This window comes from Mollisia scopiformis (assembly GCF_001500285.1).
Source record: "Mollisia scopiformis unplaced genomic scaffold LY89scaffold_28, whole genome shotgun sequence".
Classification (NCBI taxonomy): domain Eukaryota; kingdom Fungi; phylum Ascomycota; class Leotiomycetes; order Helotiales; family Mollisiaceae; genus Mollisia; species Mollisia scopiformis.
The window spans coordinates 269,942-297,021 of NW_017263608.1; the positions used below are offsets into that span (position 1 = coordinate 269,942).

The window sequence follows — 27,080 nt, forward strand, 5'->3', positions numbered from 1 at the left end:
TATATGAATAGACGAGGGATATCAGCAGATCGTCTTCTCATCGTCATCGTTATCAAGGAGTACCTCAACGCCCATGATCTTTTGTAGACGGATAAGCTGACCCCGACAAGGTTGCTGCTGAAAGTGTTGACCGCTCGTCAGGAAACACATCGCTCTGAGAGGCGAGAGAAGAATCGATTCAGTAGGGAGGTATGCTCATGTCGATCTGAACCATGAAAAGCGGCAGATTTGAAGACTTGGATATTCCTGGCTGGTTGTGAAGAGTCATTGCTGTTTGCTGGGATTCGCGTCAATTTCGTGAATTCATGCGGACAAACAGATAGCCCCACATTGAGTAAAGAAACTGAATGCAGAAACAATCAAACAGAACATTGGTTTCTCTTGTTAACAAACGAGAGAACTTCTCATCTATACAATTGTGCTTGTCGTATTGCAGACCTCCCTGTCGTCAAAGTCAAGAGTTGAGAAAGGGGTCATCGGCCAAACGCGTTTCTTTTTGCCGACGCGCCGAATATTTTTCTCGAATCTCTCCACATTCTGCAACATTGCCTGTTGCGGACATAGCATTCCAGATCTTGTTTCGTCGCCCAATTCCGCATCCAATATGTCCGCAGAAGTTGTCAAGAAAAGAGGAAGGCCTAAGAAGGTCATCTCGGATCCTGTCGAGGTGGAATTGCCAGATTTGAAGAAGAAATCCACCACTCGAGCAAAGTCGACGAAAGCTGTCCCAAAGCCTGCGAAAGTACCCACCACCACAGCTGCAAAGACAGTGCAACCTAAAAAGAGTGTATCAAGCTCCAGTGGAACTCCTGCGACTTCAAAGACCTCATCTCAGCCCACTGCACCTTCAAAATTAGCCAAGGCAGTTTCAGAACAACCAGAATCGAAGAGAGCCGCTGCCCCAGTGGAGAATCCTACAATCAAGGCAGAGCCACCGACTTCCAAGATCTTGGAGCAAGTCAGAGAACTTGAGGCCAAGAAGTCAACGACTCAACAACCATCACAACCCTCAATGCCTGCCAAAGCTGTTTCTAAGACCGTAGCAGCAGCGAAGTCTACACCTCCTTCGAATACACCCTCTACGAATACGAAACCTGCTGCGGAAGTGAAAGCTCCAACCTCGAACCCTCTATCGAAAAAGCCTGCAGCTTCTCCTCCACCACCTCCTCCAAAACCAACCTCGAAACCGCACATCCCAATAGCAGCATTGAATTCCGAAATCGTGTCAAACATATCTACACGAGCAGGCGCAAGACCGAATACAAGTGGGAGCAAAGACTTGCCCAAGAATTATCAATCGGTGGCAAGAAAGGTCCGGAATACTATTGTTGCACTACCAATTTTGATTGGCACAAGTTATATTTTGTATCAAAGATGTAGGTTCTAGCCATCCAGAAGAAGGGTTTCGCAGACTAACATCCTTCAGTTGTGCTAGGAGAAGAGCAGAAACAGTTAATTCCAGTACAGCCAAAAGAGTCACCAGAGCTACAAGAAGTCGAAGTGGGCAAAGTTAAACCTCCGAGTGCCAGCACGGCTTCTAGCTAGGTCCTTATTTTGCTGGATGAAATAATGTATATGGTTGCGATGTGTAGTCTGATAATGGGTTGGGTATGTACAGAAAATCTCAACCTTTGATACCCCAAAACATTCCATCCGATCTGATGTCTGGTTTCGGACGAACTCGTCCATTTTAAATCCCGAGCTTTGTAGTTGCGTGTGGAGAAATCCCTATGTTTGGCTCGAATACGATCATTGTTGTTGGTCAGGATACCGCGAGTGCTAAAATCCTAAAAAAAAATAAGTATGAACCCGTGTTCAAGTGTTTCATTTCAGTTGATAGTCCTAGTATCAATTTCTTCTTTTGGAGCGACTCCATTGGAAATTGTCAACACCCTCGATTAAAGCCCCATCGACTATTAGTGAAATCAAGGTGTCTTGATTCGATAGATCATGCTGCACTCGTTGCTCCGACGATCTTATATCTATAGAGTAACTGCCGCATCCAGCACCGGTAAGATCTTGCTCGCTCGCGTGCAACGCTGACCAAGCCAGGGCATCACCGACACCATCCAATCACACTCGCCTATTCGGCTTCTTGGGCCAATGGTAAAATTGGCCTATTCTGCGAGTGCAGAGCGGTAATGATCAGTCTTGTAGAAGAATAAGCCCACTTGTTACGGTGAATTTTCGTTGCCATACTCAAGTCTTCGTCTCGTTCGTGTTCTACATGTTTCAAAATACGAAGAAGATCTGGACTACTTGAATCCAGTCGTCACTATGATACTCTGGATTATTCTTACGGTGCTTTACGGCACAGCTGCGGCTGTAGCTTCAACATACGCTTCATCGAATTTCTCGATGGAAGCATATGCAAGTCGGACATACTTCTATACCGGTGGACATTATGAGAATGTTGTGAGTACTACAATCTCAATCATGACTTGCTTACTTACTAATAAGTTTCAAGTCCTTTGGTGAAGTGATGACTGGTCAGATGTATGTGGAAAAACTCGTGCCACTGAAGCCAACGCAAAAGTACCCATTGATCTTCATCACGGGATCAGGCCAGACATCCACAGTAAAGTCTCTTTCCAAATCGATAACATTCTCCTAATGACTGGAACAGAATTGGCTTAATACACCAGACGGCCGTGAAGGATGGGGCTCCTACCTCCTCTCGAAAGGATATACTCTCTACCTGACAGATCAACCTCAACGAGGACGATCTCCATGGGTGCCAGGAGAGGGTACAATCTCAATGTACAACGTCTCCTTCATCGAAGACTACTTCACCTCGCCCCAAAACGCAGATCTCTGGCCCCAAGCTCATCTCCACACTCAAGTAAGCCTCTTTGTTTCTCCCCAACTCACCAACTTACACCCTCTCAGTGGCCCGGCTCAGGCACCAAAGGCGACCCAACCTTTGACGCATTCTTCTCTTCAGAAATCCAACAACAAGCCAACGATACTCTCGCCGAGACCCTCAACGTAGCCGCTGGCGTCGCGCTCCTCGACAAAATCGGCTCCGCAATCATAATCACGCATTCGCACTCTGGTCCCTACGGCTGGGGCATCGCTGACCGGCGCCCTAACCTCGTGAAAGGAATCGTCGCTCTCGAACCCGAAGGTCCTCCTTTCGTGCAAGAGGTCATTCGTTCTGGTCCCGCGAGACCGTATGGGATCGCCACATTGCCGCTCACATACTCACCCTCCATCACCAATCCGTCAGAACTAGTTACTCAGACTATCGCTGCACAGGGCGTGAACAGGAGCTCGTGTATCCTGCAAGCGGAGCCAGCGAGGAAACTTGTCAATCTGGCGACGATTCCCGTATTCGTGATGACGAGTGAGGCGAGTTATCATGCTGTTTACGATTATTGCACCGTCGACTATCTGAGGCAGGCTGGGGTGACGGTGGATTATTTGGATTTGCCGGAGGTGGGGATTCATGTGAGTTCTGTCTCTTTTATTTTGAGTTTTGGGGAACTGGTGCTGATGGTGTTTGTTTCCTTTAGGGAAATGCACATTTTAGTTTCATGGAGTTGAATAACTTTGAGATTGTGCCGCATGTTGAGGAGTGGATTGGTAGAAGGGAATAGTGAGTATCTAGGCTTCAGGATAAAGGTCCAGTGGGTGAGGCTTCGAAAAGCAGTGTCTTTCTTCGAGCATGACTATTCATATGATTCATGCACTTCATCAACTTGGAGAGCGTGGATATGCTCTCTTGCCGAATTGCCAGGTATCGTACTCTGGAATTAGCAGATCAGGAAGCCTGCATCTTGTCCTGGTTCGGACTGCCGGCGCTGATACATTGTACTGCACGTCTGAATTGTGCCTCGTCTTTCCTCACTTATCCCAACAAGAAATGTTAGGGTTTTGGGGCCAGTAATCTTTCCATCGGGGCCTACTACAATGTTTACGAGCAAATTTTAAGAATTTCTCTTCGAGCACTCTTTTTTCTCTTCTGCGGTTTCCGCTTCCATCTTCGCTATCCCGTTGGGCTTTCTTGACCCCATGTCACAACATGCAGTCAACAACAAGACGTCAACATGTGGAGATCTGCCTCCTTGTTCTGCCCACAGAGATTCTCATGAAAGCTCTCTGCATGCTTTCTTTTCTTCCAGATGTTCTTACTGCATCAGCTACATGCCAAAGGTTGAGATGCGTTTGGATTGAAGATGCAGCCGTCATTTAGACACGTTGGTCCACGAAGTTTGACGTCTGAGCCTCACGCTCGTCAGTCCCTCGCAGAACAGCGAAGTTTGTCATTCGAAAAGTCTATATCAACTACTCGAGGTCTCAGTTGGGGGCTCAGTGATGCCTACGAGCAATTCGTTCTCTTTCACAATCGACGAAGTCTGTGCACCATCTTTCAGTTTCCTCGTCGTCCCAAGACACCAATGGCGAAGCTTGGGAGTACCTCTGTCTCGACGGCGGCGAAGACATAATTCAAGATTCCACATCAAAACTCCCATATCTTACATCAACCAAAAGTTCTCCATCCAAGGCACTTCGATTATTTCCTTCAACAAGCGGAGTCACCAATTTCTCGAAGTGGTTCAAGTGACTATTCTAAGTACCGAGACAAAATCTGAGCTTATAGGACGAAAAGGGCAATTATTCGTATACATGTCCGAGTGGATGTTGGATATACGATGCTGAGAAGAAGGCTGCGAGTGTTGGAGCTGTGTGCGCCGATAAGTGTAATTTTTCAGTCGGTGCGATTTGATGAGGCTCACCTGCCTAGAATGGCGATTAGAAGGTAATACGTGAGGAGGCTTGAAGCAGTAGTCATGTCAGCTCCGAATTTGAGCGTCAAGCGACGCTTTTCGGATGTTCGAAGGGGCGTCCACGCCCACTTGGTGAAAAGAAAGGTTCCAGGAGGCGAAATATCAATTTCTGCACAATTGCGAGCAACATTCCAATTATCCCACAATTCAAATACTCCTACTGTCCTCCAAGCCTCCCTTCTCAAACGAACAACCAACACGGAAGTCCGCAACACACCCAACTTCCTAGCAGCTGACCCGGGTCACGTGGTGTCAGCATCTCACGCTAAGCTTCGTACGTACATTGCAATCGCAACAGCCACTCAGCGCTAGCCCTGCAAGATCTGCCCCGGCTGATTGGCCAATGTCTTACATCCAACATCTGAGCCTCAAAGCAGGCCGCGCTCTAGCCGCCACAACCAATGGCAAGACTTCTATTTATGTTGCATGGGATTTCTGGCTGTGTATCAGATCAACCTTGCCTTAGCTTTGCGTAGGCGAACTTCCTCCTTCAGATGTAATTGTCAAATGTGGTGGTGCGAAGGAGGCTGACTGCTGGGAGGATGGGAGGAGCGAACAAAATGTACCGGTTTTGCTGATTTGGGGACTTTTGTGTTTCTTTCCTCTTTTTGCACGTGCATTTGATTTTTGCGTTTCGTTAAGTTGAAAAAAGCCATGGATAATGAGAATGTGGATGCGGATAATGATAGGAGTAGTTTGAGGGAGGCGGTTGAGATGGCTGGTCTTGGGAGAGGAGATGAGCGGGATTCAGCATCGCAGTCAAAGCAAACGTTGGCGATCCCACGAAAGCCGATACAGAAATCGATATCCTCGCATTTCAGAGAGAACATTTCGCCAACGAGTCCAACAGCACCGAGCAGGGTTGTATTTCCAGATATCGAGATGGTGTCACCAGAATCGCTGCGAGAGAGGAGTATCGGGGAGGACACCAGGAGTTACAATTTTGACTTCGACTTCGTCAGTCCTCAAAGCATCAGAGCTCCGTCTCCAGATCCGAATCGGGAATTACCCGCGATCATGGAGGAGCCAGCAGTAGCCGAACGTCCAGTGTCTTTGGTTTCGGCAATGGAGGAGGAGATCCGAGATGAAGTGCCGAAATCGCATTCGAATGAAGCATATCAAGTACCACCGCCTCCAATAGATAATGATTACAATCCCTATCAAGCAATTGGAAGCCAAGTCGACCTCCTCAAAGTTGCTCCTGCGAAACGGAAAGGCACGAAGAATTGGTTCTCAAGATACAGCGCGGATTGGTGGTTAATGGAGTTTCTAAGTTGTCTGGTCAGTTTGTTGGCAACCGCTGCCATAGTTATCATTTTGAAGATATATGATGGAAAGCCGTTATCGAAAGGGCCGCATTCGATAACGCTTAACTCCTTGTTGGCGATTTTCATCACAATAGCGCAAATCGGACTAGTAATCCCTCTTTCGGAGGCCCTGGGCCAGCTGAAATGGGTGTGGTTCAAGGAAAACGAGAGATCTTTAGTGGATTTTGAAACGTTCGATGAAGCGAGCAGAGGGCCGATCGGTGGAATGAAGTTTTTAAGGACATTGGGATTTGGGTATGACAAAAACCCCTCGTTCGGAATGAAGTGCTGACAAAACACTTTCAGACACTTAGCCAGTATTGGAGCGTTGATATCGGTCCTTGGACTTGCGACTTCCCCCATTACTCAACAGATTATTTCATACAGGGAGCATCTCGTTCCAGGTACTTCCGGTCCTTTGGCTCAAGCTGCCAGAAGTGACGTTTTCTTGGCTTATAATCCTATTCAAGGAAGCACAGGTAAGCTATCTGCTGATATCGTCTAAGAGAAAATTCTTATTCCTGCAGGTGTACCTGATCTCAGCATGCAGCAAGCCGTCAAGATGGGACTTTTCAACGCGGCCAACGAATCGATTTCTGCTAGTACACCATCTTGCTCGAGTGGAAACTGCACCTGGCCAGACTTCAGCTCACTTGGCATTTGTTCAAAGGTCGCGAATGTAACAAGCTTTCTCACCGTTTCCCCTCTCGCTACGAACCTCTCGGCTTCCATCGGATATATGGTAGACAACAATGTTACTCTACCAAATGGCGCCTTCCTTCAAGCTGGCGAAATGGCAATGAACATCACCACTGCTCCAAATGTGGACAACAGCTCATCCGTATCGCCCGTCAACGGTTCTCTTGCTTTTGCCAACGAGCCAAACGCTGCATATACAACAATCAGCGACCACTATGTCATCTGGCAGAACACTGCCGGTCAAGGGCAGGCTGACTTTGGCGCTATGGAAATCCTCTTATACTGGTGTGTAAACACCTACTCAACACAAGTCACCGCGGGGATCTCCAGCACAAGCATCAGTTCCACGTCCGTGAACATCGCCTCTACCAATACAAGCCTCACTCTCCCAGATAGCAATAGCGCCAATGGGACTTTTCAACAATGGGGCGAACTAGCCATGAATCCCTCCAATAGCAGCGACAACTACACCGTCGATGGGTCCGCCAACGCCGCTTTGGCTGCGTACATGGGGACCACTTTCCGGGGAACGTATGAAATTGGCCTCGGTGGCGGATACACCACCGACGCAGCGCAAGTTCTCGTCTCAGCTCTATTTGGTGAGCCGGGTCTAGCAGGTGCGAGGGGTCAAGTAGCAGACGACATGCAACTCTCAGGTGTACAGAACCTGACTCAGAATATCGCCACGGGTATGACCAACAAGTAGGTCCCCCTTTACCCGTCACTCGCCTAATTTCGCTAATCAGGAACAGTATTCGTGACAGACAATTCGCAGGCCAGGCGGCGACGGGGACTTCTTGGGTTCTTGAAACATATGTTCATGTTTCTTGGCCTTGGATCTCTTTCCTAATCGTCTTGTTGGTGTCGTCTTTTGCTTTCCTTTTGGCGACGATTGTTAAGACGAGAGCGGTGAAGGTGGATGTTATGCGCTCTTCGGCGTTGGCAACGATGTGTGCTTTGGGTCAGGAGGTGAAGGGATACATGGGACCGGTTGATTTGAGAGGAAGCACGTTTGAAAAGGCCGAGGGTCTGAGGGTTAGGCTTGGGAAAGGAGCGACGGGGTGGAGTTTAGAGGGGAGGGGTAAAGAAAGGGAGGGGATGTAACGATAATGTGGTTTTATGTCTGCGTATTAGCGAGTATCTTTGTGGAGTATGTACATTATGGTCTATGGAATATTTTACATATTGACTACTCGTCTCGCGTGAAAGCCTTTCTACCAATCCAATTCCTAATTCTATAATCCCGCTCTTTTCTTCATATCCGCCACCCTAGTTTTCGCAAATGGGGTCGCAGCTTCCCATACATGATCCGGGACATCGTAAATGAATCTAACAATGCCTTCTGGACCGTGTCTGAGTACGTGAGGATTAGCATTCCATCTTCTTCCAGAAGTTCGATGTCGGATGGGAGGTTACTTACGTGATGTACATGCTTCCAAGGTTAATGGACTCGTCGACGACTTCTATCAGCCGATCTAGAGGAATATCCCAGGTAGTTGGATCTTCTTTGCTATATTGATATCAATCAGTATGTGTCCAGGAAATAGGAGGTGTAGATTGTCATTCGGGCGAAGATGGGCCTGGCTGTACAAATGAAATACGCAGTTCAAGCACAATTTCAGGACCACAGGATCAGGCACAACTTACTAAAGAAACTCCCAAAAGATCTTCACGTCCACATCTCTATTAACCCCAAAATCCCGAAAGATCTTCCCCTGGGTCCCAAGCACTGCTTTCACTGCCGGTGTTGCAGGAACAGATGGCACTGCTGGAGCTCCGTTCTCTGCCGGTTTCGCTGGGATCGCTGCCTTTGCGGGAACACCTGCGGTTCCTTCATCGGAGAGCAAGGTGTCTAGCTCAACAGCCTCGTCACTTGGCTGATCGATCTCCTCTAGAGGATAGTCTTGAGCTGGCGGCCAGCCTTCTTTGCGGCGTATGACGAGGCCGCGGCCGGGATGTGCTTCCCATCTATTTACTGGTGTTAGATCTTGGCTCTAAAGTATGAGAACAAAGGGACGGAAACTTACACAAACAATATCCCTCGCTCATTTGCCACGGCAAGAAACTCTCTGAATTCTAGACCAGTGAGATTGATCCCACCACGGCCTCTGATGTAGCGATAAAATTGAGGTTCAGAGAGCAGTGTCATCGTATCAAGAGCCAGCTCCTTTGGTCCTCTATTCGCGAACAAATATGCGACAATCTCATCCCACCTCCGGCATTGATATTGAATTCTCGGTGGCCTCTCGCCATTATCGGTATTATCATTCGGGGCGCCAACATATCCAGGGTTCTTCGTCAACGCAAAAAGTATTTTCCCTGCCTCAACCATTCTCTTTTGCTCCGCGTATATTGCCTTCCGGTTCGCTATGCTGAGTTTATCGCTGATGACAATTCGATCTCCGGGGCCTTCGGAATACAGTAATCCAGTGCCATCGCCCTCTCCAACACGAATTTTCCGAGGTTCTATATTCCCTGCTTCTATAGCCCTCTTGTCGATCTTCCTATAGCCGTGTTGTAACGGACCCATGTGAGTGAACTCTCTAGAGAATTTCACCACGCCTACATTCCACCAGTTGTTCAAGAACATGTTGCAGTGCCAAGATGTAGGAACAACCCAGTCGTCGCGGGTGTAGAACGGATCGATCTCGTCTGGTTCCACAGGCTTGTTTTGGGGCGGAGCACCGGCCGAGGTTGTGTAGCCTGCATTTGTGCTGTTGAACCAGTAATTGCTCCATATTCCCAGTTGCGGAACTCCGGGGCCTCCTGACCAGTAGGGTCTCCGGAGCATTCGAGCGGGTTCGCCGCCGCATATCTATCCAGCAGTTTAGTACAGTACGTGTAACGTTTTGGAGAAGGGTGGACGGACATCGTTTATAAAAGAGAAGCCTAGTTCTGATAATGCTTGATCGTCGAAATAGGGTTCTGCGTATGGTGGTTTGTAGCGTTTAAGTGCTCTCCAAGTCGCATGCTTTCAACAATTATGAGTCTTTCGAACATTACCAGGGAATGGTTAATTTGGGACATACCGCCATTTCATGTACCAACGTCTTTGCGACATTCCAAGTATTTCCAAGCCTACAAATCTTAGGGAGAGCACACCCTCTATATCTATCCCCAGCACTTACCTCTCAGCATCCGTCAAATCCGTCCGCAGCAGCGGCTCAAACATCTCAAGACTCAAGGAGACATGAATACCAGGGTCCAAAGGCCGTTCATAAGTGACGCCCGATAGCGGATTAGTGACGATTGGCATCCCCGTCATCACCGAATATCCACTATCGATCCTGAGATCAATCTTCTTGCTAATCTTTCTCTCGAAAAACTTCTGGATCTCGTCGGCGGCTGAGTCGGTGCGCATCTCAAGTCCAGTTCGTGGGTGCAGGCGTAGAAGCTGCTTCCCTTTATCTTTTGCGAACTTCTCCAGTCGACCGCGGAATAGGGCGTCTAACCTGGATAGTGTGTCAGTAGATTCGTAGTTGAATCGGGGAACGTACCAGCCGTATTCATATTCGTTCATAAGCATCATACTTGCCATCTGCAAGCAAGGTTTTACCACTGCCCAAACGACTGGATTCGTAACCTGCACTTTCCATAAGTCTCTCTCCACCAAAATTCCTAAAAGCCAACATACCTCCCATAGTCCATCTAAACCACCCAAAATAGGTGGCACACCAAGATGCTTCGGCAAATCCTTCTCAGTAAGCCATCTCTTCCTCCGGAACGCAGGATGGATATCAATATTCGTCAACTCATTCTTATGTGTCTCGAAATCCAGCGGCTCCAAAGCATTCAATTCCTTGAGCTCGGCGGTTGTGAATCCACGGAATCGCGTTTTCTGGTAGGCTTTTAGCTGGTTTCGTGAGAGTTTTTGTTGGTCTGTTTCGATGAGGCATGGTGGTGGGGAGGAGATTGGTGTTATGCCGCTTTTGCCGGTGTTGAAGAGGATTCGATGGTCTGCTGCTCCGGTTTTGCCGAGGGGGTGGGTGTATTTTTTTGCTAGGTCGGTGAGGTTTTGGGTGTATTCCTGTCGTTTGTCTGCTTGTGTTAGGCAAAGAGCGATGAAGGATTGAGGTCAAAAAATGATGGGGAAGGAGGAGAACTTACTTGGTGGTAGAAGATCCCCTCTAGTATCGTAATATATACGCTGTATCTGAGCAGCCTGAGCAGCCTGACGAGCTTGACCAACCATTTTGGTTGTAAGTGATGGTAGTAGCGAGAAATTCAATACTTCAAGCTTGCCTAATGTTGAATATTTACTGTAACCATGTTGCTAAGGACGGACGGGACATTATGCTTCTACCCGTAATCTCGACAACAAAGAAATTATACGTGCCATAGAAAGAACAATGTAGACGAATGCATCTCGACCTTGCGAGATAATCAACGGGAATGTGCTCAAAGAACAAAGAACATTGAAATGCACGAAGTTTGTCTTTGTTCTTCTGATGGTATACTCCCAACAATGACACTTGTGGATACATAATTATATAATATCATGAAAACCACGTTCAGACGAGGATCGAAAAGGCTGTGAGAATGAGACTGATGAAGCGCCAAGTCAATCGGCCCCTGGAAGAAGGTCTTGTCAAGTCACAGGGTACTAGGTGAACCCTGGACATAACAACATTGAAGGTGATGTACAGAGAAGAGGTAGGAAGACATTCTTTCCGTATTGATAGATTCTGCTCGGTACTTGCCGACAGTGGCTGCGAAAAATTTACAGATCCTTGGTTGAACTAAAGTCTAAATGTAGAGTCTCTGCAGAGACAAACGATGCTGGAATAACCCAAACTGAGAAACGTTACCTGTGCCCCGAAAAAGTCGAGCTTGGCTTCTCGTTTGCACTGACCAGTAAAAAGTGGCCTAGAGGAACGCCGCACTAGCCACAAATGTCGAATCTCACTTCCGACATCGTGCAACTCAAAGACTCTCTCTGTCCGTGTTCAAAGTTGTCCAAATTCACTTTGCTTCACTTGAAAGCATGCCTGGTCGTTCGATATACGTGATAGGCGCGCTTCTGGTCGCAGGCCTATCAATCTTTCTCTCCCGCAGCCCCACAGCCCCTGATTCTGCTCAGCCGAAAACCTTCCCCGGACGCAACAACACCGTTCTCTTCCTCTCAGATACACATGCAGGTCTCGCAAATGTGCATGTCGCAACCAGCCATGCTATCCTCGTTGAGTATCCTGATCTCGAACTTCATTATGCTTCCTTCCCCAAATTGGAGAAAACGATCTCCGAGACATCTGCATTTGCGGCACAGCAAAATACTGCCACGAAAGCGATCCAATTCCATCCATTGGTAGGAAGGAGTTACGCTCAATCACTGGACGATGTAGGTTTCTATATCGCCAATGCCATCCAGCCATCTGGACTTGAAGGTATTGCTTCGCTTTGCAATAACATGCAAGATTTTCTCATGCCATGGACGGCAACGGACTATTTGGCAATATATAAAGATGTTTTGCGTCTCTTGGATGAAATTGACCCTATCATCGTTGTAGTCGATCCTATTTTTGGACCCGCTCTCGATGCTATTAGAACCCAAGGCCGCAACCATGCCATTCTCTCTCCAAATAATTTGAAAGATAATTTCGTGTCCATGCAGCCATGGGCAAGTATGTTCTGGAAATATCCTGCGTAAGTAGCTCTTGCCTCCATCATACTTTCGCGTTCTCTGACCTCCCTTAGAATATCTTCAGGCTATCCATATCCCGTCCCCTGGCGTCTGATACCAGCAAACTTCTACCTCACCATCCGCTTCATCTACAGCGTCCTCCACACTCCTCGCCTCGCGGAGAAGAAAGCCTTTCTCAAAGCTAATGGTATCGCCAAGCCCCTCGACGTCTTTACCATCTACCAAAAAGACTACCTTTGGCTAAGCCAAGGGCTTCCAGAAGCAGAGTTCCCTATGGTCACTCTCCCCTCCAACCTCGTCACATGCGGACCCATCTTCCGCTCTACTGCTCCCGCCGAGCAACAAGATCCCGAGCTCGCAGCCTGGCTATCCCGTGCTCCAACCGTGCTCATCAATCTTGGCAGTAAAGTCGACTATGATGAGAACGGTGCCGGCGAGCTCGTGAAAGTAATCAAAACCCTGCTCGCGAATTCGACAGTGCAAGTCCTCTGGAAGTTCAACAAACGAGGCCCATTTTCTCAGGACGTATTCTCCGAAGTTTCGGACGAGATCAAAGAAGGGAGACTGAGATTGGAGAAATGGCTGAATATAGACCCCGCCGCGATGCTGGAGACGGGACACATCGCAGTATCAGTACACCACGGCGGTGCGAACTGCTTTTTCGAAGCCGTCGGGTAGGATCATCCCAAACCCCCTTTCGTGACTTTACTGATCGAGCTTCTGGCACAGTGTTGGAATCCCGCAGATCGTTCTCCCGCTCTGGGTCGATTTGTATGATTATGCCACTCGCGTAGAATACCTTGGGATTGGGGTGCTTGGTAGTCCTGTCTCGGCACCGAATTGGACGTCGAGTGAGCTGACTACTGCTTTTACCCGAGTCCTTGATGGTGGCCAGGAAGCGTTGCGGATTAAGGAGACAGCGAGGCGGCTCGGGGAGGTGGCTAGGAAAGCAGGTGGGAGATTCAGAGCTGCGGAGGAGATCAGTAAGCTGGCGAGGATGGGATCGGGATAGGGAACAGTAAATGGATAATCTGTAGAGATGGGGTTGTTATAGCCTCACAAAATCATTCGTGATGACTAACAGCTGAGGAGTAGAGTAGATATTGAGATTCGAAACCAGATTTACGCATTACTTGGAAGAAGAGGTCTAGGTAGGTAGGCGGAGTTCAGATGGTTGATTTCGAGAAACTTTGATCAAGTACCGAAATGGCGGGACTTGCTTATAAATCTGTAGTAGAGTCATGCTTTGTGGGGAGAATGAGAGCTTTGAGTTTGCTATATGCCTTCTCGCGGATATCAGTAGGGCTGTGTAGTATGCAAAAAGGAGTTATGTACAAGTTTGATGATGAAGACATGGATGTATCCACTGACGCCAGAAAAACATGAAACGTTTGAGCCTTAGACAGCATAGGAGGGACTTGTCTGTTGCAACTTGGATCAATCGAAAGCAGATGAAGTGAGCAGAGAAACCAGCTGGACTTTAGGGGATCTCAGTCACGTGAAGTCCGTGCCCTTAACTCCGAGGCCCTAAGATGAATCCTTGCTTGTCTATTGTCTTTCCCCTCTATCTCCATACTCCATCATCATCAACTCCGTGGACTTATTTGCAAACTCCGTTATACCCATCTGAATCCTCATTGGCGGTATACAGGACATTGTGGAGCCAAGCATCATCGTTTCTCGCATTTCGGATTCAAGAGCCTGCAAGTTTGTCACTGTTAACCTTTTTTTTCAACACAAACTCTCTCTGGTAGGTGTGAAGATAAGTATCAAGCTTTCCTCTGTCATTTTCTCTTCTGCCCTATTCTATCTCCTTCTGCAAATCATCAAGTGATATCCATCCAAAATGTCTTACCCACCAGTCCCAGTCAACAACGGTAAGCTCCCTTCTCCCCCATCTCTCCCTCTCACTAACAAGCAACTAACAGGCTTTCAATTCGTCTCTACAAGACACCACGACACATACCCTTTCATCGACCCCACCACCCAATCCGACCACACAAACCACTATGTCCTCGTAACCGGGGCATCGAAAGGCGTCGGACGCGCAACAGCCATCTCATTTGCCCGCGCTGGCGCCGCAGGAATAGCTCTCGGCGCACGCTCAGATTTCGGGACCTTGGAGCAGGAAATACAATCCGCAGCCAAAGCAGCATCCAAGCCCGCGCCCAAGGTGCTAAAACTCGAGCTCGATGTAGCAGACTATGCCAGCGTCGAGAAAGCAGCGAAAGTCGTCGAGAAGGAGTTTGGGAAGCTGGATGTGCTGATCAATAACGCGGGGTATCTGGGGGATTGGGTACCGGTTGCGGACACGGATCCAAAGGGGTGGTGGCGGAATTACGAGATTAATGTTGGGGGGACGTATCATGTCTCCAAGGCGTTTATGCCGTTGCTGTTGAAAAGCGGGCAGAAGACTATTGTTAATGTCACGAGTGCGGGGGCTCATGGGTTGGGGCCGGGAGCGAGTGGGTATCAGGGGTCGAAGTTTGCGCTGTTGAGGTTTACGGAATTTTTGATGGTGGATTATCAGGACCAGGGGCTGTTGGCTTATGCTGTGCATCCGTGTGGGACGAGGACGGAGCTTGGGGAGAATATGCCGGAACATATGTATCGTGGTAGGTTTCTTTGATATCTCTTGAAGATGCGTGCTAAACCGTTTTGTAGTATTTACCGATACGCCTGAAATTGCAGCTGACGCGATGGTCTTCCTGACATCTAAAAAGCGGGACTGGCTCGCGGGTCGGTATGTGGATTGTTGTTGGGACATGGAGGAGTTCTTGAGCAAAGAGAAAGAGGTTGTCGAGGGAGACAAACTCAAGATGAGGATGGTCCTTTAAGATACCATTCGGTATACCAATAACCTTCTTCTTCATTGACCTTATTAGGAATACACCACCCTTTCCCCCAATATGTTTATTCTACAATTCTCAGCATCTCTCCCAGTTCCATCATCAATCATCCACCACTCCAACCTAACAGAACTTATTACTCGATATCCAACTCGAAACCGGTTCCCCAAAACATCCAAGACAACTACAAATCTACCCTCGAATCAGCACCCATTTTCCCATCCCAACCCCCAAAACTCAGATAACTCACCTTAGCAACAGGCGTCATCGGACTCTCGCCCCCTTGCAAGCAATTCAATATCAACGTATTATTCCCGCTTCGAAGGAACTCTGCTAGGCAGGTATTCGAGTCAATCGCATCTGCATTGCTCATTAATTTAGACAGTGAGGAAAGAGGAGAAACGGGAGAAGAGTACCTATACATGCATCACTGGTGGCGTTGCATGGTTTATCTATTGCGAGTGCAGAACTGAGAGAGAATGATAGGTAAAGGGTTAGGAGGCGAATTGATAGATACATGGTGGTGGATTCTGGTGCAAAGGAAATTTCAGATGAGAAGAAGGTTGGAAATTTTGTGTATATATCTCCGTATGCAGGTCCCGCATCGGCACTTTCGTCTAAGATTCTGCCAGCGATTCCCAGATGAAGATGTTGAGTTCTTGCAGACAATTGGTCGAGCATCAACCGAGGATATTAAGTGATATCAGGCGGAGCTCTTGACGAATCTTGGGATATCAGCTGGAGATTGGACGAAAGATTTTATTGTGGAGAGCCGCATATTGGTGTCCTGTTAAACTTTTTGGGGTTTGAGTATGCATGTATGATACTGTACCTATAAGTATTGTCACGATGGTCAGAAGTCGAGGTCTGCAGATAGGTATCACAGGTCCTGTCACCTGATGCTGACCTTCTCGTGGAATGTAAAATGAAAAGGGTCCAATATATAAACTTCTAACATCAGAGGACATCTCATCGGCTGTTTTTCCTCTTCTTGTATGTATCAGTCATGGAATTGCCTCAAATAATATCAAATCACGTGAAAATTGCGCAATTCTCTCCTAGACCTCTGGTTGGCTACGGGCAGCATCGTGTAATATAAGTCAACTTCAACGTCCTTCAAACTTCCTCTTTCTTTCTCATTATTTCCTCTGTCCATTTCCTTGCTTTCTAGTTATCCTCGAATCTTTTCCAATTGATTTTCTCACATTCTGGAAGTCTGGAACTTCAATTGAAGTCACCGACAGTCTCAGCATCATGCCACGTCCATCGCGGGCAAGCCCAAGTCAAGATGCCTGTCGCCACAATGCGCTCTCGGGCTCGTTCATGGTCAGCGCTCGGAAATTCTCAGTACGGCGAAATGTTTTGCTCGTCTGAACAGGTCGCCGTACACTAAGCTGTGAGTCAGTTTGGTACGCCGACACTGGCCATGCAGTGCATGCTGGGCTAGATTTTCTGTGTCAATGGATTTGTCGTTGATTGGCGGCAGCAGGCCGACTTCGCATTTCTTATGTTGGTGTGGTGGTATTGGGATTCCCAAGTCTGGTTGGCTTCGCCGGTACCCGATGAGCTTCGATACCGCCAGTCCAGGCTTTTCGAGAATTGTGGTCGAGCGCAATTCGAAATGGTGGGATCCATTGTGTCATGCTGTCCTTCTATCGAAGGCGATTCAGAGGAAGCAATTGGATTCCTTGTCCATCTTGTTCTTGATGTTGTCGAATTTTGCGGAGTTGACTCTCTTACGAAATTCGCAGCAGATCTCGGGGAAGCTCGTACGGTTATCGTCTTGAGGGCTAGAGTGTGGTGGGTCGCCGACCGCTTTCCCCTAGGATTTTGCTCAACTTGACACCAATCCACATGCATCAATATTATTAGCTTCTTGTCAATTGACCAGACAGGTTGTTTGGTTGATGCCGGATTCCCGTCCTGCATGACAAGAGAAGTGCTGTTCACAAGAAACTTGGCAAACACTTCCTTTCACTCCTAACTTCTCACCGTCGTTCATCCCATTATTGAATGAGTTGCTCTTTTTTTCAATCTACTGCAAAATAAATTTAGCGGCAGACTTCCTATACCATCAAAATTGAACCTCAGAACGCAAATGGCAGATCAATTGTCTCTCCCTACGCCATCGAGCACGGAATCGGCCCTACCACCACCACGGAATCGTCTGACACGGCTAAGGAGCTTCCTCAATGCGCCCGTGAAAGATGATTTACTGCTCGAATGTCAACTTCTAGTCCTATCATTTGGTATAGGAATTCAAGATGCGACGTCATTTCCAGACTGTCAGACCTCTTTTCTTTCCTCCGTATCTAACTATTCATTCAATTCATCCTTTAGCTCTAACATTCTCCGGCAGACCATTGCTTTGCATCCAACCAAACCGGAAACACAGTCCTCTTCGCCGTTGGCGTCGCAAGGCTCTCTACCATCTTCTCAATCTCCAACATCGGGGTATCCCTCTCTCTCTTCATCCTTGGCGTCTCTCTCGCAGGACAACTAGGAAATCACATCGGCCCGCGAAAGCGCTGGTGGCTCCTCCTCTCCTCCATCCTACAAACTATAATGGTCTTCGGCGCCTCCACAGTCCAGTATACTGGCCCATCTCCCGTCCCTGACCAAGGTCCACAAGCCCTAGCCGTCTTGTCCTTACTCGCCTTCTCATCCGGCGCCCAGGTAGCAATGGCGCGCGGTCTCAAGATCACCGAAATCACTACCGCGATGGCGACTGCAGCTTATGTCGACATCTTCGTCGATAAAAAGATCTTTCAGAGGAAGAACAGGCAGAGAAATCGGAGGATTGCGTTTTTGATTACCTTGTTTGCGGGGAGTTTCGCGGGTGCTTTTATGTATAAAGCGAGAGGGAGTGCCTTTGCGTTGCTAGTTAGTGCGATTGGAAAGCTAGCGGTTGTTGCTAGTTTGGTGTGGAATGAAGAGATGCCCGAGGAGGAGGTTGAGAAGGTTGCTTTGCAGATGGAGAGGTCACGTGAAGTTGGGAGGATTGCGAGCCTATTCGGGGCTTAGCAGAGGAGAACATTTATGAGAGCGTATGAGGGCTTCTTGGCTCGACTGGAAAGTTAGAGCAGATATGGCATGAGGTTTGAGATTGCATTGGTCCTTTGTGCTGAGCGATGGATTTAGCATGCGAAATATAAATACGTTAACATAGAGGGCAACGGCATGGACCATGGTGATATGCTTCGGGGTGTAGATGAATACTTACAGACCTCACCAACCATTCTGACCTGCGCCATTAAGTGTTGAGGTGGCTGAAATGCATTTTGTTCTCTGTTTAGTTTGAATGTACTGCTTGACTAGCTCCTGTATGTCTGCTTAGGCAACGAAGGATGATAGAAAGGTAGGTTGAAGTGGAATCGTACGGGGGAAAGAAGTTGTTTATTTCTAATGGTAGAAGCTGAGCTCTTATAGTCAGGAATAGAGCGCTAGTGCATGCTAGACTATTCCACGTGATCCATCCATTTCTCTACGATGGACAATAAGTTGTTGTGCAGTAACTAGTCTACTCCGCACAAAACGAAACAACGCCTTTTCTGCATCAAAGTCTTTCATGTCCGATCTAATCGAGGCAGTAATATCGGAATGTATAGATGAAAAGCTATACCCCACCATTAGCTCCAACAATCGAAGCTCGCAGATACTCAGGATCTGAGTCAATCCTTTTGCGATTTTCGCCCGTAGCCAGCTCATCCACATCCCACGAGGTCCAGACGAAGCGGCCATGCAGAAATTCCGCCTGTTTAGATGCGGCCCACACAGCGAATGAGCCACAAAGCTCATCTACAATGTTGTCAGTACATTTTCTCAGCATAGGGAACTTTTTGTATCTCACCAGTATCAAATCTCTCAGGCGTGAATCCCATTGCCTTCCATCCATCAGCATACACCACTCCAGGATGAATGGTAACAATTTGCATCTTCTCTGGTGGAACGTGTAGAGCGATGAGTTGGAATAGCATTGTGCCAGTCATCTTCGAAAGGACGTATGCAGGACGCTCGGCGACCATTAGAACGGCTGTCATGTGGATGACTGCACTTGTGACGTTCACGAGGAACTATGATAAGAAGTGGTCAGTCATGGCCATATGAAGGTTAGAGAGAGGTAGTAGTCACCTTCTGCTTTTCACTCGGTTGAGAATAGAACTTCTCGACAAAGTACAGAGGAGATTTGGCATTGACCTCCATCTGCGACCAAACCTCATCTGCACCAAGCTCGAGTATAGGCTTCGGCTCTGTGAATTTGGCGGCATTGGCAATATATACATCAACAATGATACCTTTCTCCGCAAGGTCCTTCCAGAACTCATTAACCTCAGTCAAGTTGGTAGCATCGCAAACACGACTAATGATCTTTGTGTTAGTGCCGGTAACCTTTGCCTCTTTCTCGAGGGCGGAAACAGCTGTTTCCAGGACTTCAACTCGACGTCCAAGGATGATGACCGTGTCAGCTGCGGCTCGGACGAAGGATCGTGCAGAGGAGAAACCGACACCAGTCCCGCCTCCAGTGATGAGGACGACTTTTCCTGCTTGGCTGAGTTCGGGTCGGGAAGGGGAGATGGCGGGGTAGACGTCTCGGTGGACTTTCTTGGTGACTTCGGTATGAAGGAGGGTCTTGAAAAGTTGATCAACAAATTCTGGATTCATGGCTGATTTGTGGAAGTGAATTGACTTGAAATTGTGTGTTGGAAATGAGGAATGATTGTCTAGTCTGAAGGACTGAATACTAGGAAAGTAGAGGACATATTGACAGATTTATACCAAAGACGTCTGCATTACAAACCATACCGAGGAGTGTCTCCGAATCTAAATTTTCCCGCAATAGAAATCGAGAACTGGAAGACGTCTGTCAGGTAAAAATCGCCCTGCTGCAGTACATTATCTCGAGGATATTGAAGGTGCGATCCTTGAAAAGCTCCAGTTCAGCGGCAAGCGAGGATCAAGTTGGATAGCTTCCACCCAAAAGGAGAAGCGGGGATTGCTTGTGCGCTTACCAAGCTTCCTATTATAGTCGTATTTTGCGTCAAGTCTCCAATTTAGGGGTAGCGAGCGAGGAAGTTGAGCGGAGAGCTGCGGACATGTTCCCAAAGTGGTTAGCGCCCGCATGTCAACGACCCAAAAATGCTGAATAATTCAGCAAACAACTTGATGAATCTCGTCCATCTTCATCCGCAAATCCGACTTTCACCTCAGCATGGTTAAAGCCTTGGAAACAAAAGCTTGCGATGCTTGTGGGAAGGCAAAACGGAAATGCGGAAAGCAGACGCCACGTTGTCTCAGGTGCAGGACACGAGGCATCGAATGCACGTATCCTCCAGCGAGGCCGACTCGCTTCGTCCTTCTGGAAGATGACAATGAAACACCGGTAGTAGAGCCTGAAGCTCCTGTTGAAAATGCTTTAGAATTGCCTGTCAATTCTTCGATCCTTCAGACTCGCGGAACTGGCAATATCGAAGTAGATCTTCCTGCATCCGGTGAAGGCCTCATAGATGACCGCCTTGCCACAAGTTGGTTTGCTTCTCTAGAAACTTGGAAAGTTCGGTTTCCGCGGGAAAATCAGTGTCTTTCGGTCATCGCGGACTCGAAACGCTTTGTCACTGCTATCCGTCGATGGCTGATGCAATGGATCGAGAAAGGAACAAATCCCTTTATCCACAAACGGCTATATCAGACTCGCTTTCCCCGGAGTATTCAAGATGCGTATACAGCTCTATCATGCTATCTTCACAAGACTACATCCAACGAAGGGCTCGTACTTCAAATTATTGAAAATCGAGCTACGCAGTTGGTAGCCGAGTCTCAAATGGATTCTGCGAAATCTTCGATAGACGAAAATAGCAGCGGTTCAGCCCTTGATACTCTTGCACACGTAGCTCGTGTCCAGGCGCTACTGATCTATCAGTTCATCTGTCTCTACGATGGAGACATCCGACTACGCCACTTGGGAGAATCGCATATTCCGGTACTGGACCGCTGGATGCGCGACATGCTTGACCAGTCCAGTCATGCGCCATGCTTAGGTGGCACCATCATCTCACAAACTTTAGAACAGACGAGAGTTAGACCTTCCTACGTCTCTCCAACAAATGAGCTCATCTGGTACTCCTGGGTCGTTGCAGAGAGCGTACGACGCACTTGGGTTGTGGGATCTGGTATACAAGTGGTGTTTCTCGCGCTTCAGCGAGGAGGAGCGCCTCCGTGTCAAGGTGGAGTGATGTACACAACTCGACATGGAGTCTGGGAAGCTCCTTCGGCCATGGCTTGGGAAAAATTATGCTCGGAGGTACATGTTGGATTGATGCAGATGGCGGATGCGGAGAGGTTGTTTACGGATGTTTCACCAGAAGAGGTCAACGAGTTCACCAAAGTGGTACTTGATGTTACTTTTGGTAGAGAGAGAATGGAGAGGTGGGGAGTGCACGTAGAGGATTGACAACATCGAATGAACTTCTGCTCCTCGCATTCCAGCTGTTTTTGTGCCAGAGTTGGAAGAATGGAGGAACGGGAACCCGCGTTTGGGCACCGTAATTTTATTGAGCTGATACGAAGTATCTCGAAACTTGAAGCCAAAGAATGTTCTTCAAGACCGTGAATTGCGAGGCGAGGTCAATCATAACCAATATGCGCTAAAGCTGAGACGTCTCTAGTAACAAATCCACTTGACGGGTGGCGTTGTGTGCCGTAGGTTACTGGCTCTCTACCCGCGTGGCTTGGGGCTGAAAGTTCGACAGAAGCTTTCACTTTGTCTTTTGAATCAGGAACGATTCTTCAAGTCTCCGTTCGAAAAGTCTGAACCTTAAGTAATCCCCCGTGTCAATTGACCTGTCTTGTTCAAGGAGCATTGCAAGCCCATAATCAAGCATTGGCGGCCATCTGTATACCCTCCAGCCTCGAGCGCTTCGGGAGCTATCGCTGACATCACAAAAGATAATTCTTTGCTGTATCTCCACCAAATTTTACAAGGTAGACACAAAGATCTTGTTGAGATGTCGCAACCGGCAATCTCATCAACGTCGGCAGTGCAACAAACTTCGTCGGCACCATCCCGAGACCGTCTTGTGATTGCTATTGACTATGGCACGATTGATACTGGTCGGCAAATCTCTCAATACCAACGTTGAATACTTCTAAATATGATCAAAGCTGTAGCGTTTGGTCTTACTCAGACAGACATCGCCAATCTCGACGAATTGGAAGTTGTAGAGAAGTGGCCAGCAGGGCTGTCATCAAGAGTTCCCAGTGCCATCTCGTATTCCCCAACGGCTGACATGTCGCAACAACAGTGGGGCTTTAGCGTCAGTGAAGATGCAATTGTGTACACTAGAACGAAATTGGACTTGGACATATCGTCAAAGGAACATATGTTAGGCCGGATATCCGATTTTCTGGATGGAGCATCCGACCTTCGCTTTGAAGCTGTGCTCCGAGCGAGGGGATATCCTGAACACAGTTGGAAGGATGCTCAAGACATGGTTTCGGATTACTTTCGCCAAGTTTTCCATGTTGTGTTCGAAGAGCTAGCCTATATGGGCGGTCATCTAGCTCAAGTCGCTGTTGACATCGTTATCACTACGCCTGCAGCAAGTATCACTTCGATCCAAACAGTTCCAGTGTTTGTTGGCTAATATTCGCAGCAACAATGGTCATACAAGGGCGAGAATTCTCTTTTCCGAGCAGTGAGAGAAGCTGGCTTCAATAACGAAAGCTTTCCGTCCTTGGGGGATACAATCATTGTTGCCGAGTCCGACGCGGCAGCGATTTGGTCGATACGAAACATGAGAGAGCAGCAAGGAAATGAAAGCTTCAAGGTGATTTGGAAGGCACCTTACAGTTTCAGTCTAACGAGTTCTAGCAAGGAGAGTGCTTCATTTTCTGCGACTGTGGTTATGACATCGTGGTACGAACCCTTCCTGATTCTGTGTTGATGCCATGAACGCTGATTCCTGTCACACCCTAGGAGTCGACTACCTACAGAATCAAATGTTTAGAGCCCACTTTACAAATAGAGGCTATCAATGAATTGAAGAGTAAGGACCAAATTCATTCTCTATTTGCAAATTCTCACTGGGAATATAGTTACACAGGGAGGTGGCAAACACATCTATCAGAATTTCGAGAAGTGGCTCCAAGGAGTCATAGGCGAGCGGTGTTTTCGACGACTGGACCCGCGTTATGACCAGTGCTTCAGAGCAAAGGAGACATGGCCTAAAGGCATGAGGCAGCTAGCGGAGAGATTTGACCAGAAACTTAGATGCCGCCCAAGTGACGACAAAACTTTTCACATCGATTTGCCCCCTCCATTGCATCATCTGAGCTGTGCTGACAACGTCGTTGCCGGTGAGCTTAAGATCACGAGGTGAGAGCTTGATCACCAATGACAAATGTGATTGAAATGAATTGACACTTCTCAGTAAAGAACTGAAATCATTTATGAATTCTTGGGTGACGTCAATTATAAATCTCATCGAGGGGCAGATACAACAAACCAATGAAGGAAATGATCGCATAACGGTAGATACTCTCACAAAAAGCTGAAGTCCAAACTGACTTGGGAGAACATCTTGCTAGTTGGGGATTATTCCGATGTCCTACATCTTCAAAACGAAATAGATCTGGTCATGCGCTCAAAGAACATCAAGCTTCACCGCCCTTGGCTTCGGTAAGTTTCCTTGCATTCTTGAAAGCATTGGTTCACATGATTCTCCAGGTGGGGTCATACAGCGACTGCTCAAGGTGCAGTCGTGTATGGCATTGAGAAGTCCCATCGCAGTGATCTCTGCATTGCTGAATCGAGCCCACGACACTATGGTCTGCTTCTCGACGATGGTCCTGTGGTTAACACCACACCGGTCCATCGGGCAGGTACTTTTACCTACCTTATCCAGAAAGACGATCTTCTCTTCTCAGATAGAGTGGTAACGAAAGAAAAGAGTTTCGCAATTAAATTGCATCCCGAAAAGGAAAAAGTCGCAATGATGAATCTTTCATTCAGGCATTGCCAAATACGCAAACGATGATCTGGATGGCAAATGGGACGGTAAACATATGTCTATGCCACGATGTATGTTAGGTGCCTTAGATGAATTGCGCAACTCTAACCGTATTATAGCATACGAGAAGATTAGCGCCGTGCAAGTCGACCTCTCGCTGTTTCCCACCAACGACTTTCAACTTGTTGAAGTTGCTGAAGGGGAAGGAGCTCACTACCTTGCGTACTGTGTATGCAAAGTCTCAGTACTAAGCAGCACTTTGAGTATTGAGGTGACTTGCAATGAAGTCCGCCTGTGTCGCAAAGTCATTCCTATCCCGCGATTCTATGAAGATATCCTCATTGTTGCTCCTCCGTCGGTGCTTGGCAAACCAGGTAAAGATCATCCGCTCTTGAGCGAGCGGTCATGGCTTGCAGATCTGACGTCTGCGAACATTTTGGAAAAGGTTCATTCCCTGATAAGGCGGAAGAACGAACTAGACATGGAAATTTGGAGCTTGAAAGCAGTGAGGAGAGTAGATAAACCAATTGTGGAGGAGAAAATGAAGACTGCCGACGAGGCTTTCAGAGAGATCCTGGAGATAATGGAGGGCTGGGAGCATACAGAGCTATTTTGGTCGCCAACAGAATGGGAAATGGTCAAGGATCTTCGTTCGCGCTTGCTTGCTGACGGGAAGAGGTGGTGGGTGGGCAATCCACCTTGGGATCACCTTTAGACCTTGCCATGAACTCGAGCCTTCGAGAAAGGTTTCATCAATAATGGAAATAAAAAATGAACCCAAAAAAGGAACAAACTTCAAAGTTGTCCAGAATTTTTCGTAGAAGAAGAGGCTGTTTTGATACTGCGCAGCGATACCAGATTAGGATTAGCGATTGTGGCGCAGTTCTCCTTAACTTGACCTCCATCTTCGGATGTAACACAATGCAAACAACACATCAACACTTTTCTTTCAGTTCTTGAAAGTTCTTCGGCAAACAAAATCTTACGTCCAATATGGATAGACACAGAAAACGCCACTGCTGGGAATGTCGTCGACTGTGTTTGGTCTGTGATTTCACCGAGCCTGCGTGCAGGAGGTGCTTTTTGTCTGGTATCGAATGTCCGGGATACAGTGATGTCAAACCAACAAAATTCAAGTGGCTCATACCTGGGCGAATCACATCTCGCCATCGAGTACGAAAGAGGACTGCTTCCGATGTCATGGACAATAATCGGAACGAAATGAAGACTACCAGAACCACAAAGCTAGCGACGACGAAGAAAGGCTTGTTGATACCCCAGTTCGAGATCCTGACAGAGGCTCATATAATTGGGCAAGCTGCACAGTACTGCAAGTTGATACTCGAGAAGTCCCTCTTTAAAGTGATGAACTGACTTCAACTGGATAGTCAATTCTTGTATATATCAAGACCTCCTCCCAATCCAAGAATTGGGACCAAATCCTCATATATACCCAATCTCGGCCACACATCTCAAAGTGGCAGCAACACGCCCAGACTACTTGCTATTTGGGATGATATGCATGACCCTCAGTCACCGCATCAACCGAACGAGGAGTGAATCCTCCTCGAAGGCCCTGGCTCAAAAATTCTACCTCTACTGGGGCCTTTCCGTACGCTCCCTCAACAGGCGCCTCGATGTGAAAGATGGGCAGTTGGATGATCTTGTTCTTGTCAGTGTAATGACCCTTTTGCTCACCGATGTAAGTCAATATCCCTTCAAACAACAGCTGCAAAGCGTCATCTTAATTCATGTCTGATCCCAGGTCCAAATGGGCACCTCGCTTAACTGGAGATGTCATCTGGACGGACTTCACAAAATGATAGCGCTACGGGGTGGCTATAAAGTACTTGCTACATCGTGGAGTCTAGAGCCGCTGCTCATTTGCCTGTGGTTGTACGTATCAAGGCCCGTCGCGGATGTACATTGCTGATCTCTCACAGTGTTGCGGTGATCGCGAATACAACATGTCCAGCATCAGACCTCACTATGACCAGTTCGCAGCTGGACGAAATCGAATTCTTGCAAAAACAGTACAGCGATGCGGCATCCCCATTCATGATGTGCCCTTTTACATTGTTCGCCCAGATTATCAAGATCAATCATCTTCGGATGCGAGCCACTGCATGTGAGACGAAGGAGATCAATGACCTCTCGCAAGAGGCCTACAATATACTGGAGAGAATCCATGATTTCTCGCCAGAAGAATGGGCAAATTCCAAATTCTCGTCTAAAGCTGACTGGTTGCTCATAGGCAAGGTATACCAAGCATCCATAGTATTATACTGTATCCTGTCCCTACAAAGCTTATCCGTTCTCCCCACGACGGCTTTACTGCAAGCCAGCTGCTCCGCACATGGCCGTCATCTACATTTACTTCTAGATCAGGGGCTAGCATCACAAAAGATCAAACGCTTCATGATTTGGCCTCTAGTCTTACTTGGAGTGCAAGCCATTCATGAGGACTTAGCTACCCGAGCTTTTGTTTCGAAGCAGCTGCCAGAACTGAGTCGCGATGTCGGTACCTACGTCCCACTGATGGCGAAGCGTGTTCTGGAGTCATTTTGGGGGTCGGGAAAGACGGATTGGGATGCTTGTTTTGACAGGCCGTATGTGTTTACGACACAGATCGCTGTGGATACTAGCCGCTGCCGATGAAGGTTTTAGTTTCATGAAACATGGGAGTGAAAGGGTGAGTGAAGTGAAGATGGCTCCGACCGATCAGCGTTCGATGGGACGATGCAAGACATTACAAGAGAATAGACGGAAGCTACTTGTAATATTGCGGT

The 27,080-nt window shown here is 47.7% G+C and overlaps 11 protein-coding genes across 11 annotated transcripts; 9 read left to right on the top strand and 2 right to left on the bottom strand.

Annotated features, from left to right (window-relative positions):
• Window positions 1–403: 403 nt before the first annotated feature.
• Window positions 404–1,797, top strand: LY89DRAFT_690085 (uncharacterized protein). Its single transcript, XM_018216027.1, has 2 exons — window positions 404–1,376; window positions 1,427–1,797. The coding sequence occupies exons 1-2, from the start codon at window positions 605–607 to the stop codon at window positions 1,543–1,545; spliced, it is 891 nt and encodes a 296-aa protein (XP_018063977.1). The 5' UTR covers window positions 404–604; the 3' UTR covers window positions 1,546–1,797.
• A 685-nt stretch (window positions 1,798–2,482) lies between these two features.
• On the top strand, window positions 2,483–3,599 carry LY89DRAFT_597898 (alpha/beta-hydrolase; the record flags this gene model as incomplete). Its single annotated transcript, XM_018210003.1, has 4 exons — window positions 2,483–2,578; window positions 2,627–2,842; window positions 2,890–3,450; window positions 3,516–3,599. 4 exons carry the CDS (start codon window positions 2,483–2,485, stop codon window positions 3,597–3,599), a joined length of 957 nt encoding a protein of 318 aa, XP_018063978.1.
• Window positions 3,600–5,092: 1,493 nt separating this feature from the next.
• Window positions 5,093–7,861, top strand: LY89DRAFT_657053 (uncharacterized protein; the record flags this gene model as incomplete). Its single annotated transcript, XM_018212416.1, has 4 exons — window positions 5,093–6,352; window positions 6,404–6,576; window positions 6,625–7,498; window positions 7,549–7,861. Coding segments are annotated over exons 1-4 (2,268 nt in total), but the record flags the coding sequence as incomplete, so codon positions are not given.
• A 56-nt stretch (window positions 7,862–7,917) lies between these two features.
• Window positions 7,918–10,988, bottom strand: LY89DRAFT_787913 (uncharacterized protein; the record flags this gene model as incomplete). Its single annotated transcript, XM_018223117.1, has 10 exons — window positions 7,918–8,149; window positions 8,217–8,306; window positions 8,444–8,764; window positions 8,824–9,611; window positions 9,666–9,767; window positions 9,826–9,874; window positions 9,925–10,248; window positions 10,294–10,379; window positions 10,431–10,834; window positions 10,904–10,988. 10 exons carry the CDS (start codon window positions 10,986–10,988, stop codon window positions 8,032–8,034), a joined length of 2,367 nt encoding a protein of 788 aa, XP_018063980.1. The 3' UTR covers window positions 7,918–8,031.
• A 755-nt stretch (window positions 10,989–11,743) lies between these two features.
• Window positions 11,744–13,813, top strand: LY89DRAFT_690088 (glycosyltransferase family 1 protein). The gene is made up of 3 exons (XM_018216028.1): window positions 11,744–12,439; window positions 12,491–13,111; window positions 13,167–13,813. Exons 1-3 carry the CDS (start codon window positions 11,781–11,783, stop codon window positions 13,447–13,449), a joined length of 1,563 nt encoding a protein of 520 aa, XP_018063981.1. The 5' UTR covers window positions 11,744–11,780; the 3' UTR covers window positions 13,450–13,813.
• A 470-nt stretch (window positions 13,814–14,283) lies between these two features.
• Window positions 14,284–15,274, top strand: LY89DRAFT_701173 (NAD(P)-binding protein; the record flags this gene model as incomplete). The annotated part of the gene is made up of 3 exons (XM_018217175.1): window positions 14,284–14,314; window positions 14,366–15,052; window positions 15,102–15,274. The coding sequence occupies 3 exons, from the start codon at window positions 14,284–14,286 to the stop codon at window positions 15,272–15,274; spliced, it is 891 nt and encodes a 296-aa protein (XP_018063982.1).
• Window positions 15,275–17,257: 1,983 nt separating this feature from the next.
• On the top strand, window positions 17,258–18,602 carry LY89DRAFT_274530 (uncharacterized protein). The gene is made up of 2 exons (XM_018206395.1): window positions 17,258–17,571; window positions 17,646–18,602. The coding sequence occupies exons 1-2, from the start codon at window positions 17,385–17,387 to the stop codon at window positions 18,308–18,310; spliced, it is 852 nt and encodes a 283-aa protein (XP_018063983.1). The 5' UTR covers window positions 17,258–17,384; the 3' UTR covers window positions 18,311–18,602.
• Window positions 18,603–18,902: 300 nt separating this feature from the next.
• LY89DRAFT_787917 (NAD(P)-binding protein) lies at window positions 18,903–19,948 on the bottom strand (the record flags this gene model as incomplete). Its single annotated transcript, XM_018223118.1, has 3 exons — window positions 18,903–19,084; window positions 19,137–19,359; window positions 19,418–19,948. 3 exons carry the CDS (start codon window positions 19,946–19,948, stop codon window positions 18,903–18,905), a joined length of 936 nt encoding a protein of 311 aa, XP_018063984.1.
• A 509-nt stretch (window positions 19,949–20,457) lies between these two features.
• On the top strand, window positions 20,458–22,201 carry LY89DRAFT_274672 (uncharacterized protein). The gene is made up of 3 exons (XM_018206397.1): window positions 20,458–21,901; window positions 21,949–21,982; window positions 22,033–22,201. The coding sequence occupies exon 1, from the start codon at window positions 20,496–20,498 to the stop codon at window positions 21,732–21,734; it is 1,239 nt and encodes a 412-aa protein (XP_018063985.1). The 5' UTR covers window positions 20,458–20,495; the 3' UTR covers window positions 21,735–21,901; window positions 21,949–21,982; window positions 22,033–22,201.
• LY89DRAFT_274643 (uncharacterized protein) lies at window positions 22,034–24,632 on the top strand. Its single transcript, XM_018206396.1, has 11 exons — window positions 22,034–22,176; window positions 22,229–22,393; window positions 22,445–22,881; window positions 22,936–23,109; window positions 23,154–23,198; window positions 23,259–23,328; window positions 23,378–23,657; window positions 23,713–23,812; window positions 23,857–23,960; window positions 24,009–24,362; window positions 24,411–24,632. The coding sequence occupies exons 2-10, from the start codon at window positions 22,288–22,290 to the stop codon at window positions 24,316–24,318; spliced, it is 1,626 nt and encodes a 541-aa protein (XP_018063986.1). The 5' UTR covers window positions 22,034–22,176; window positions 22,229–22,287; the 3' UTR covers window positions 24,319–24,362; window positions 24,411–24,632.
• Window positions 24,633–25,284: 652 nt separating this feature from the next.
• Window positions 25,285–26,949, top strand: LY89DRAFT_701176 (uncharacterized protein; the record flags this gene model as incomplete). The annotated part of the gene is made up of 4 exons (XM_018217176.1): window positions 25,285–25,621; window positions 25,680–25,993; window positions 26,057–26,187; window positions 26,235–26,949. 4 exons carry the CDS (start codon window positions 25,285–25,287, stop codon window positions 26,947–26,949), a joined length of 1,497 nt encoding a protein of 498 aa, XP_018063987.1.
• Window positions 26,950–27,080: the final 131 nt, after the last annotated feature.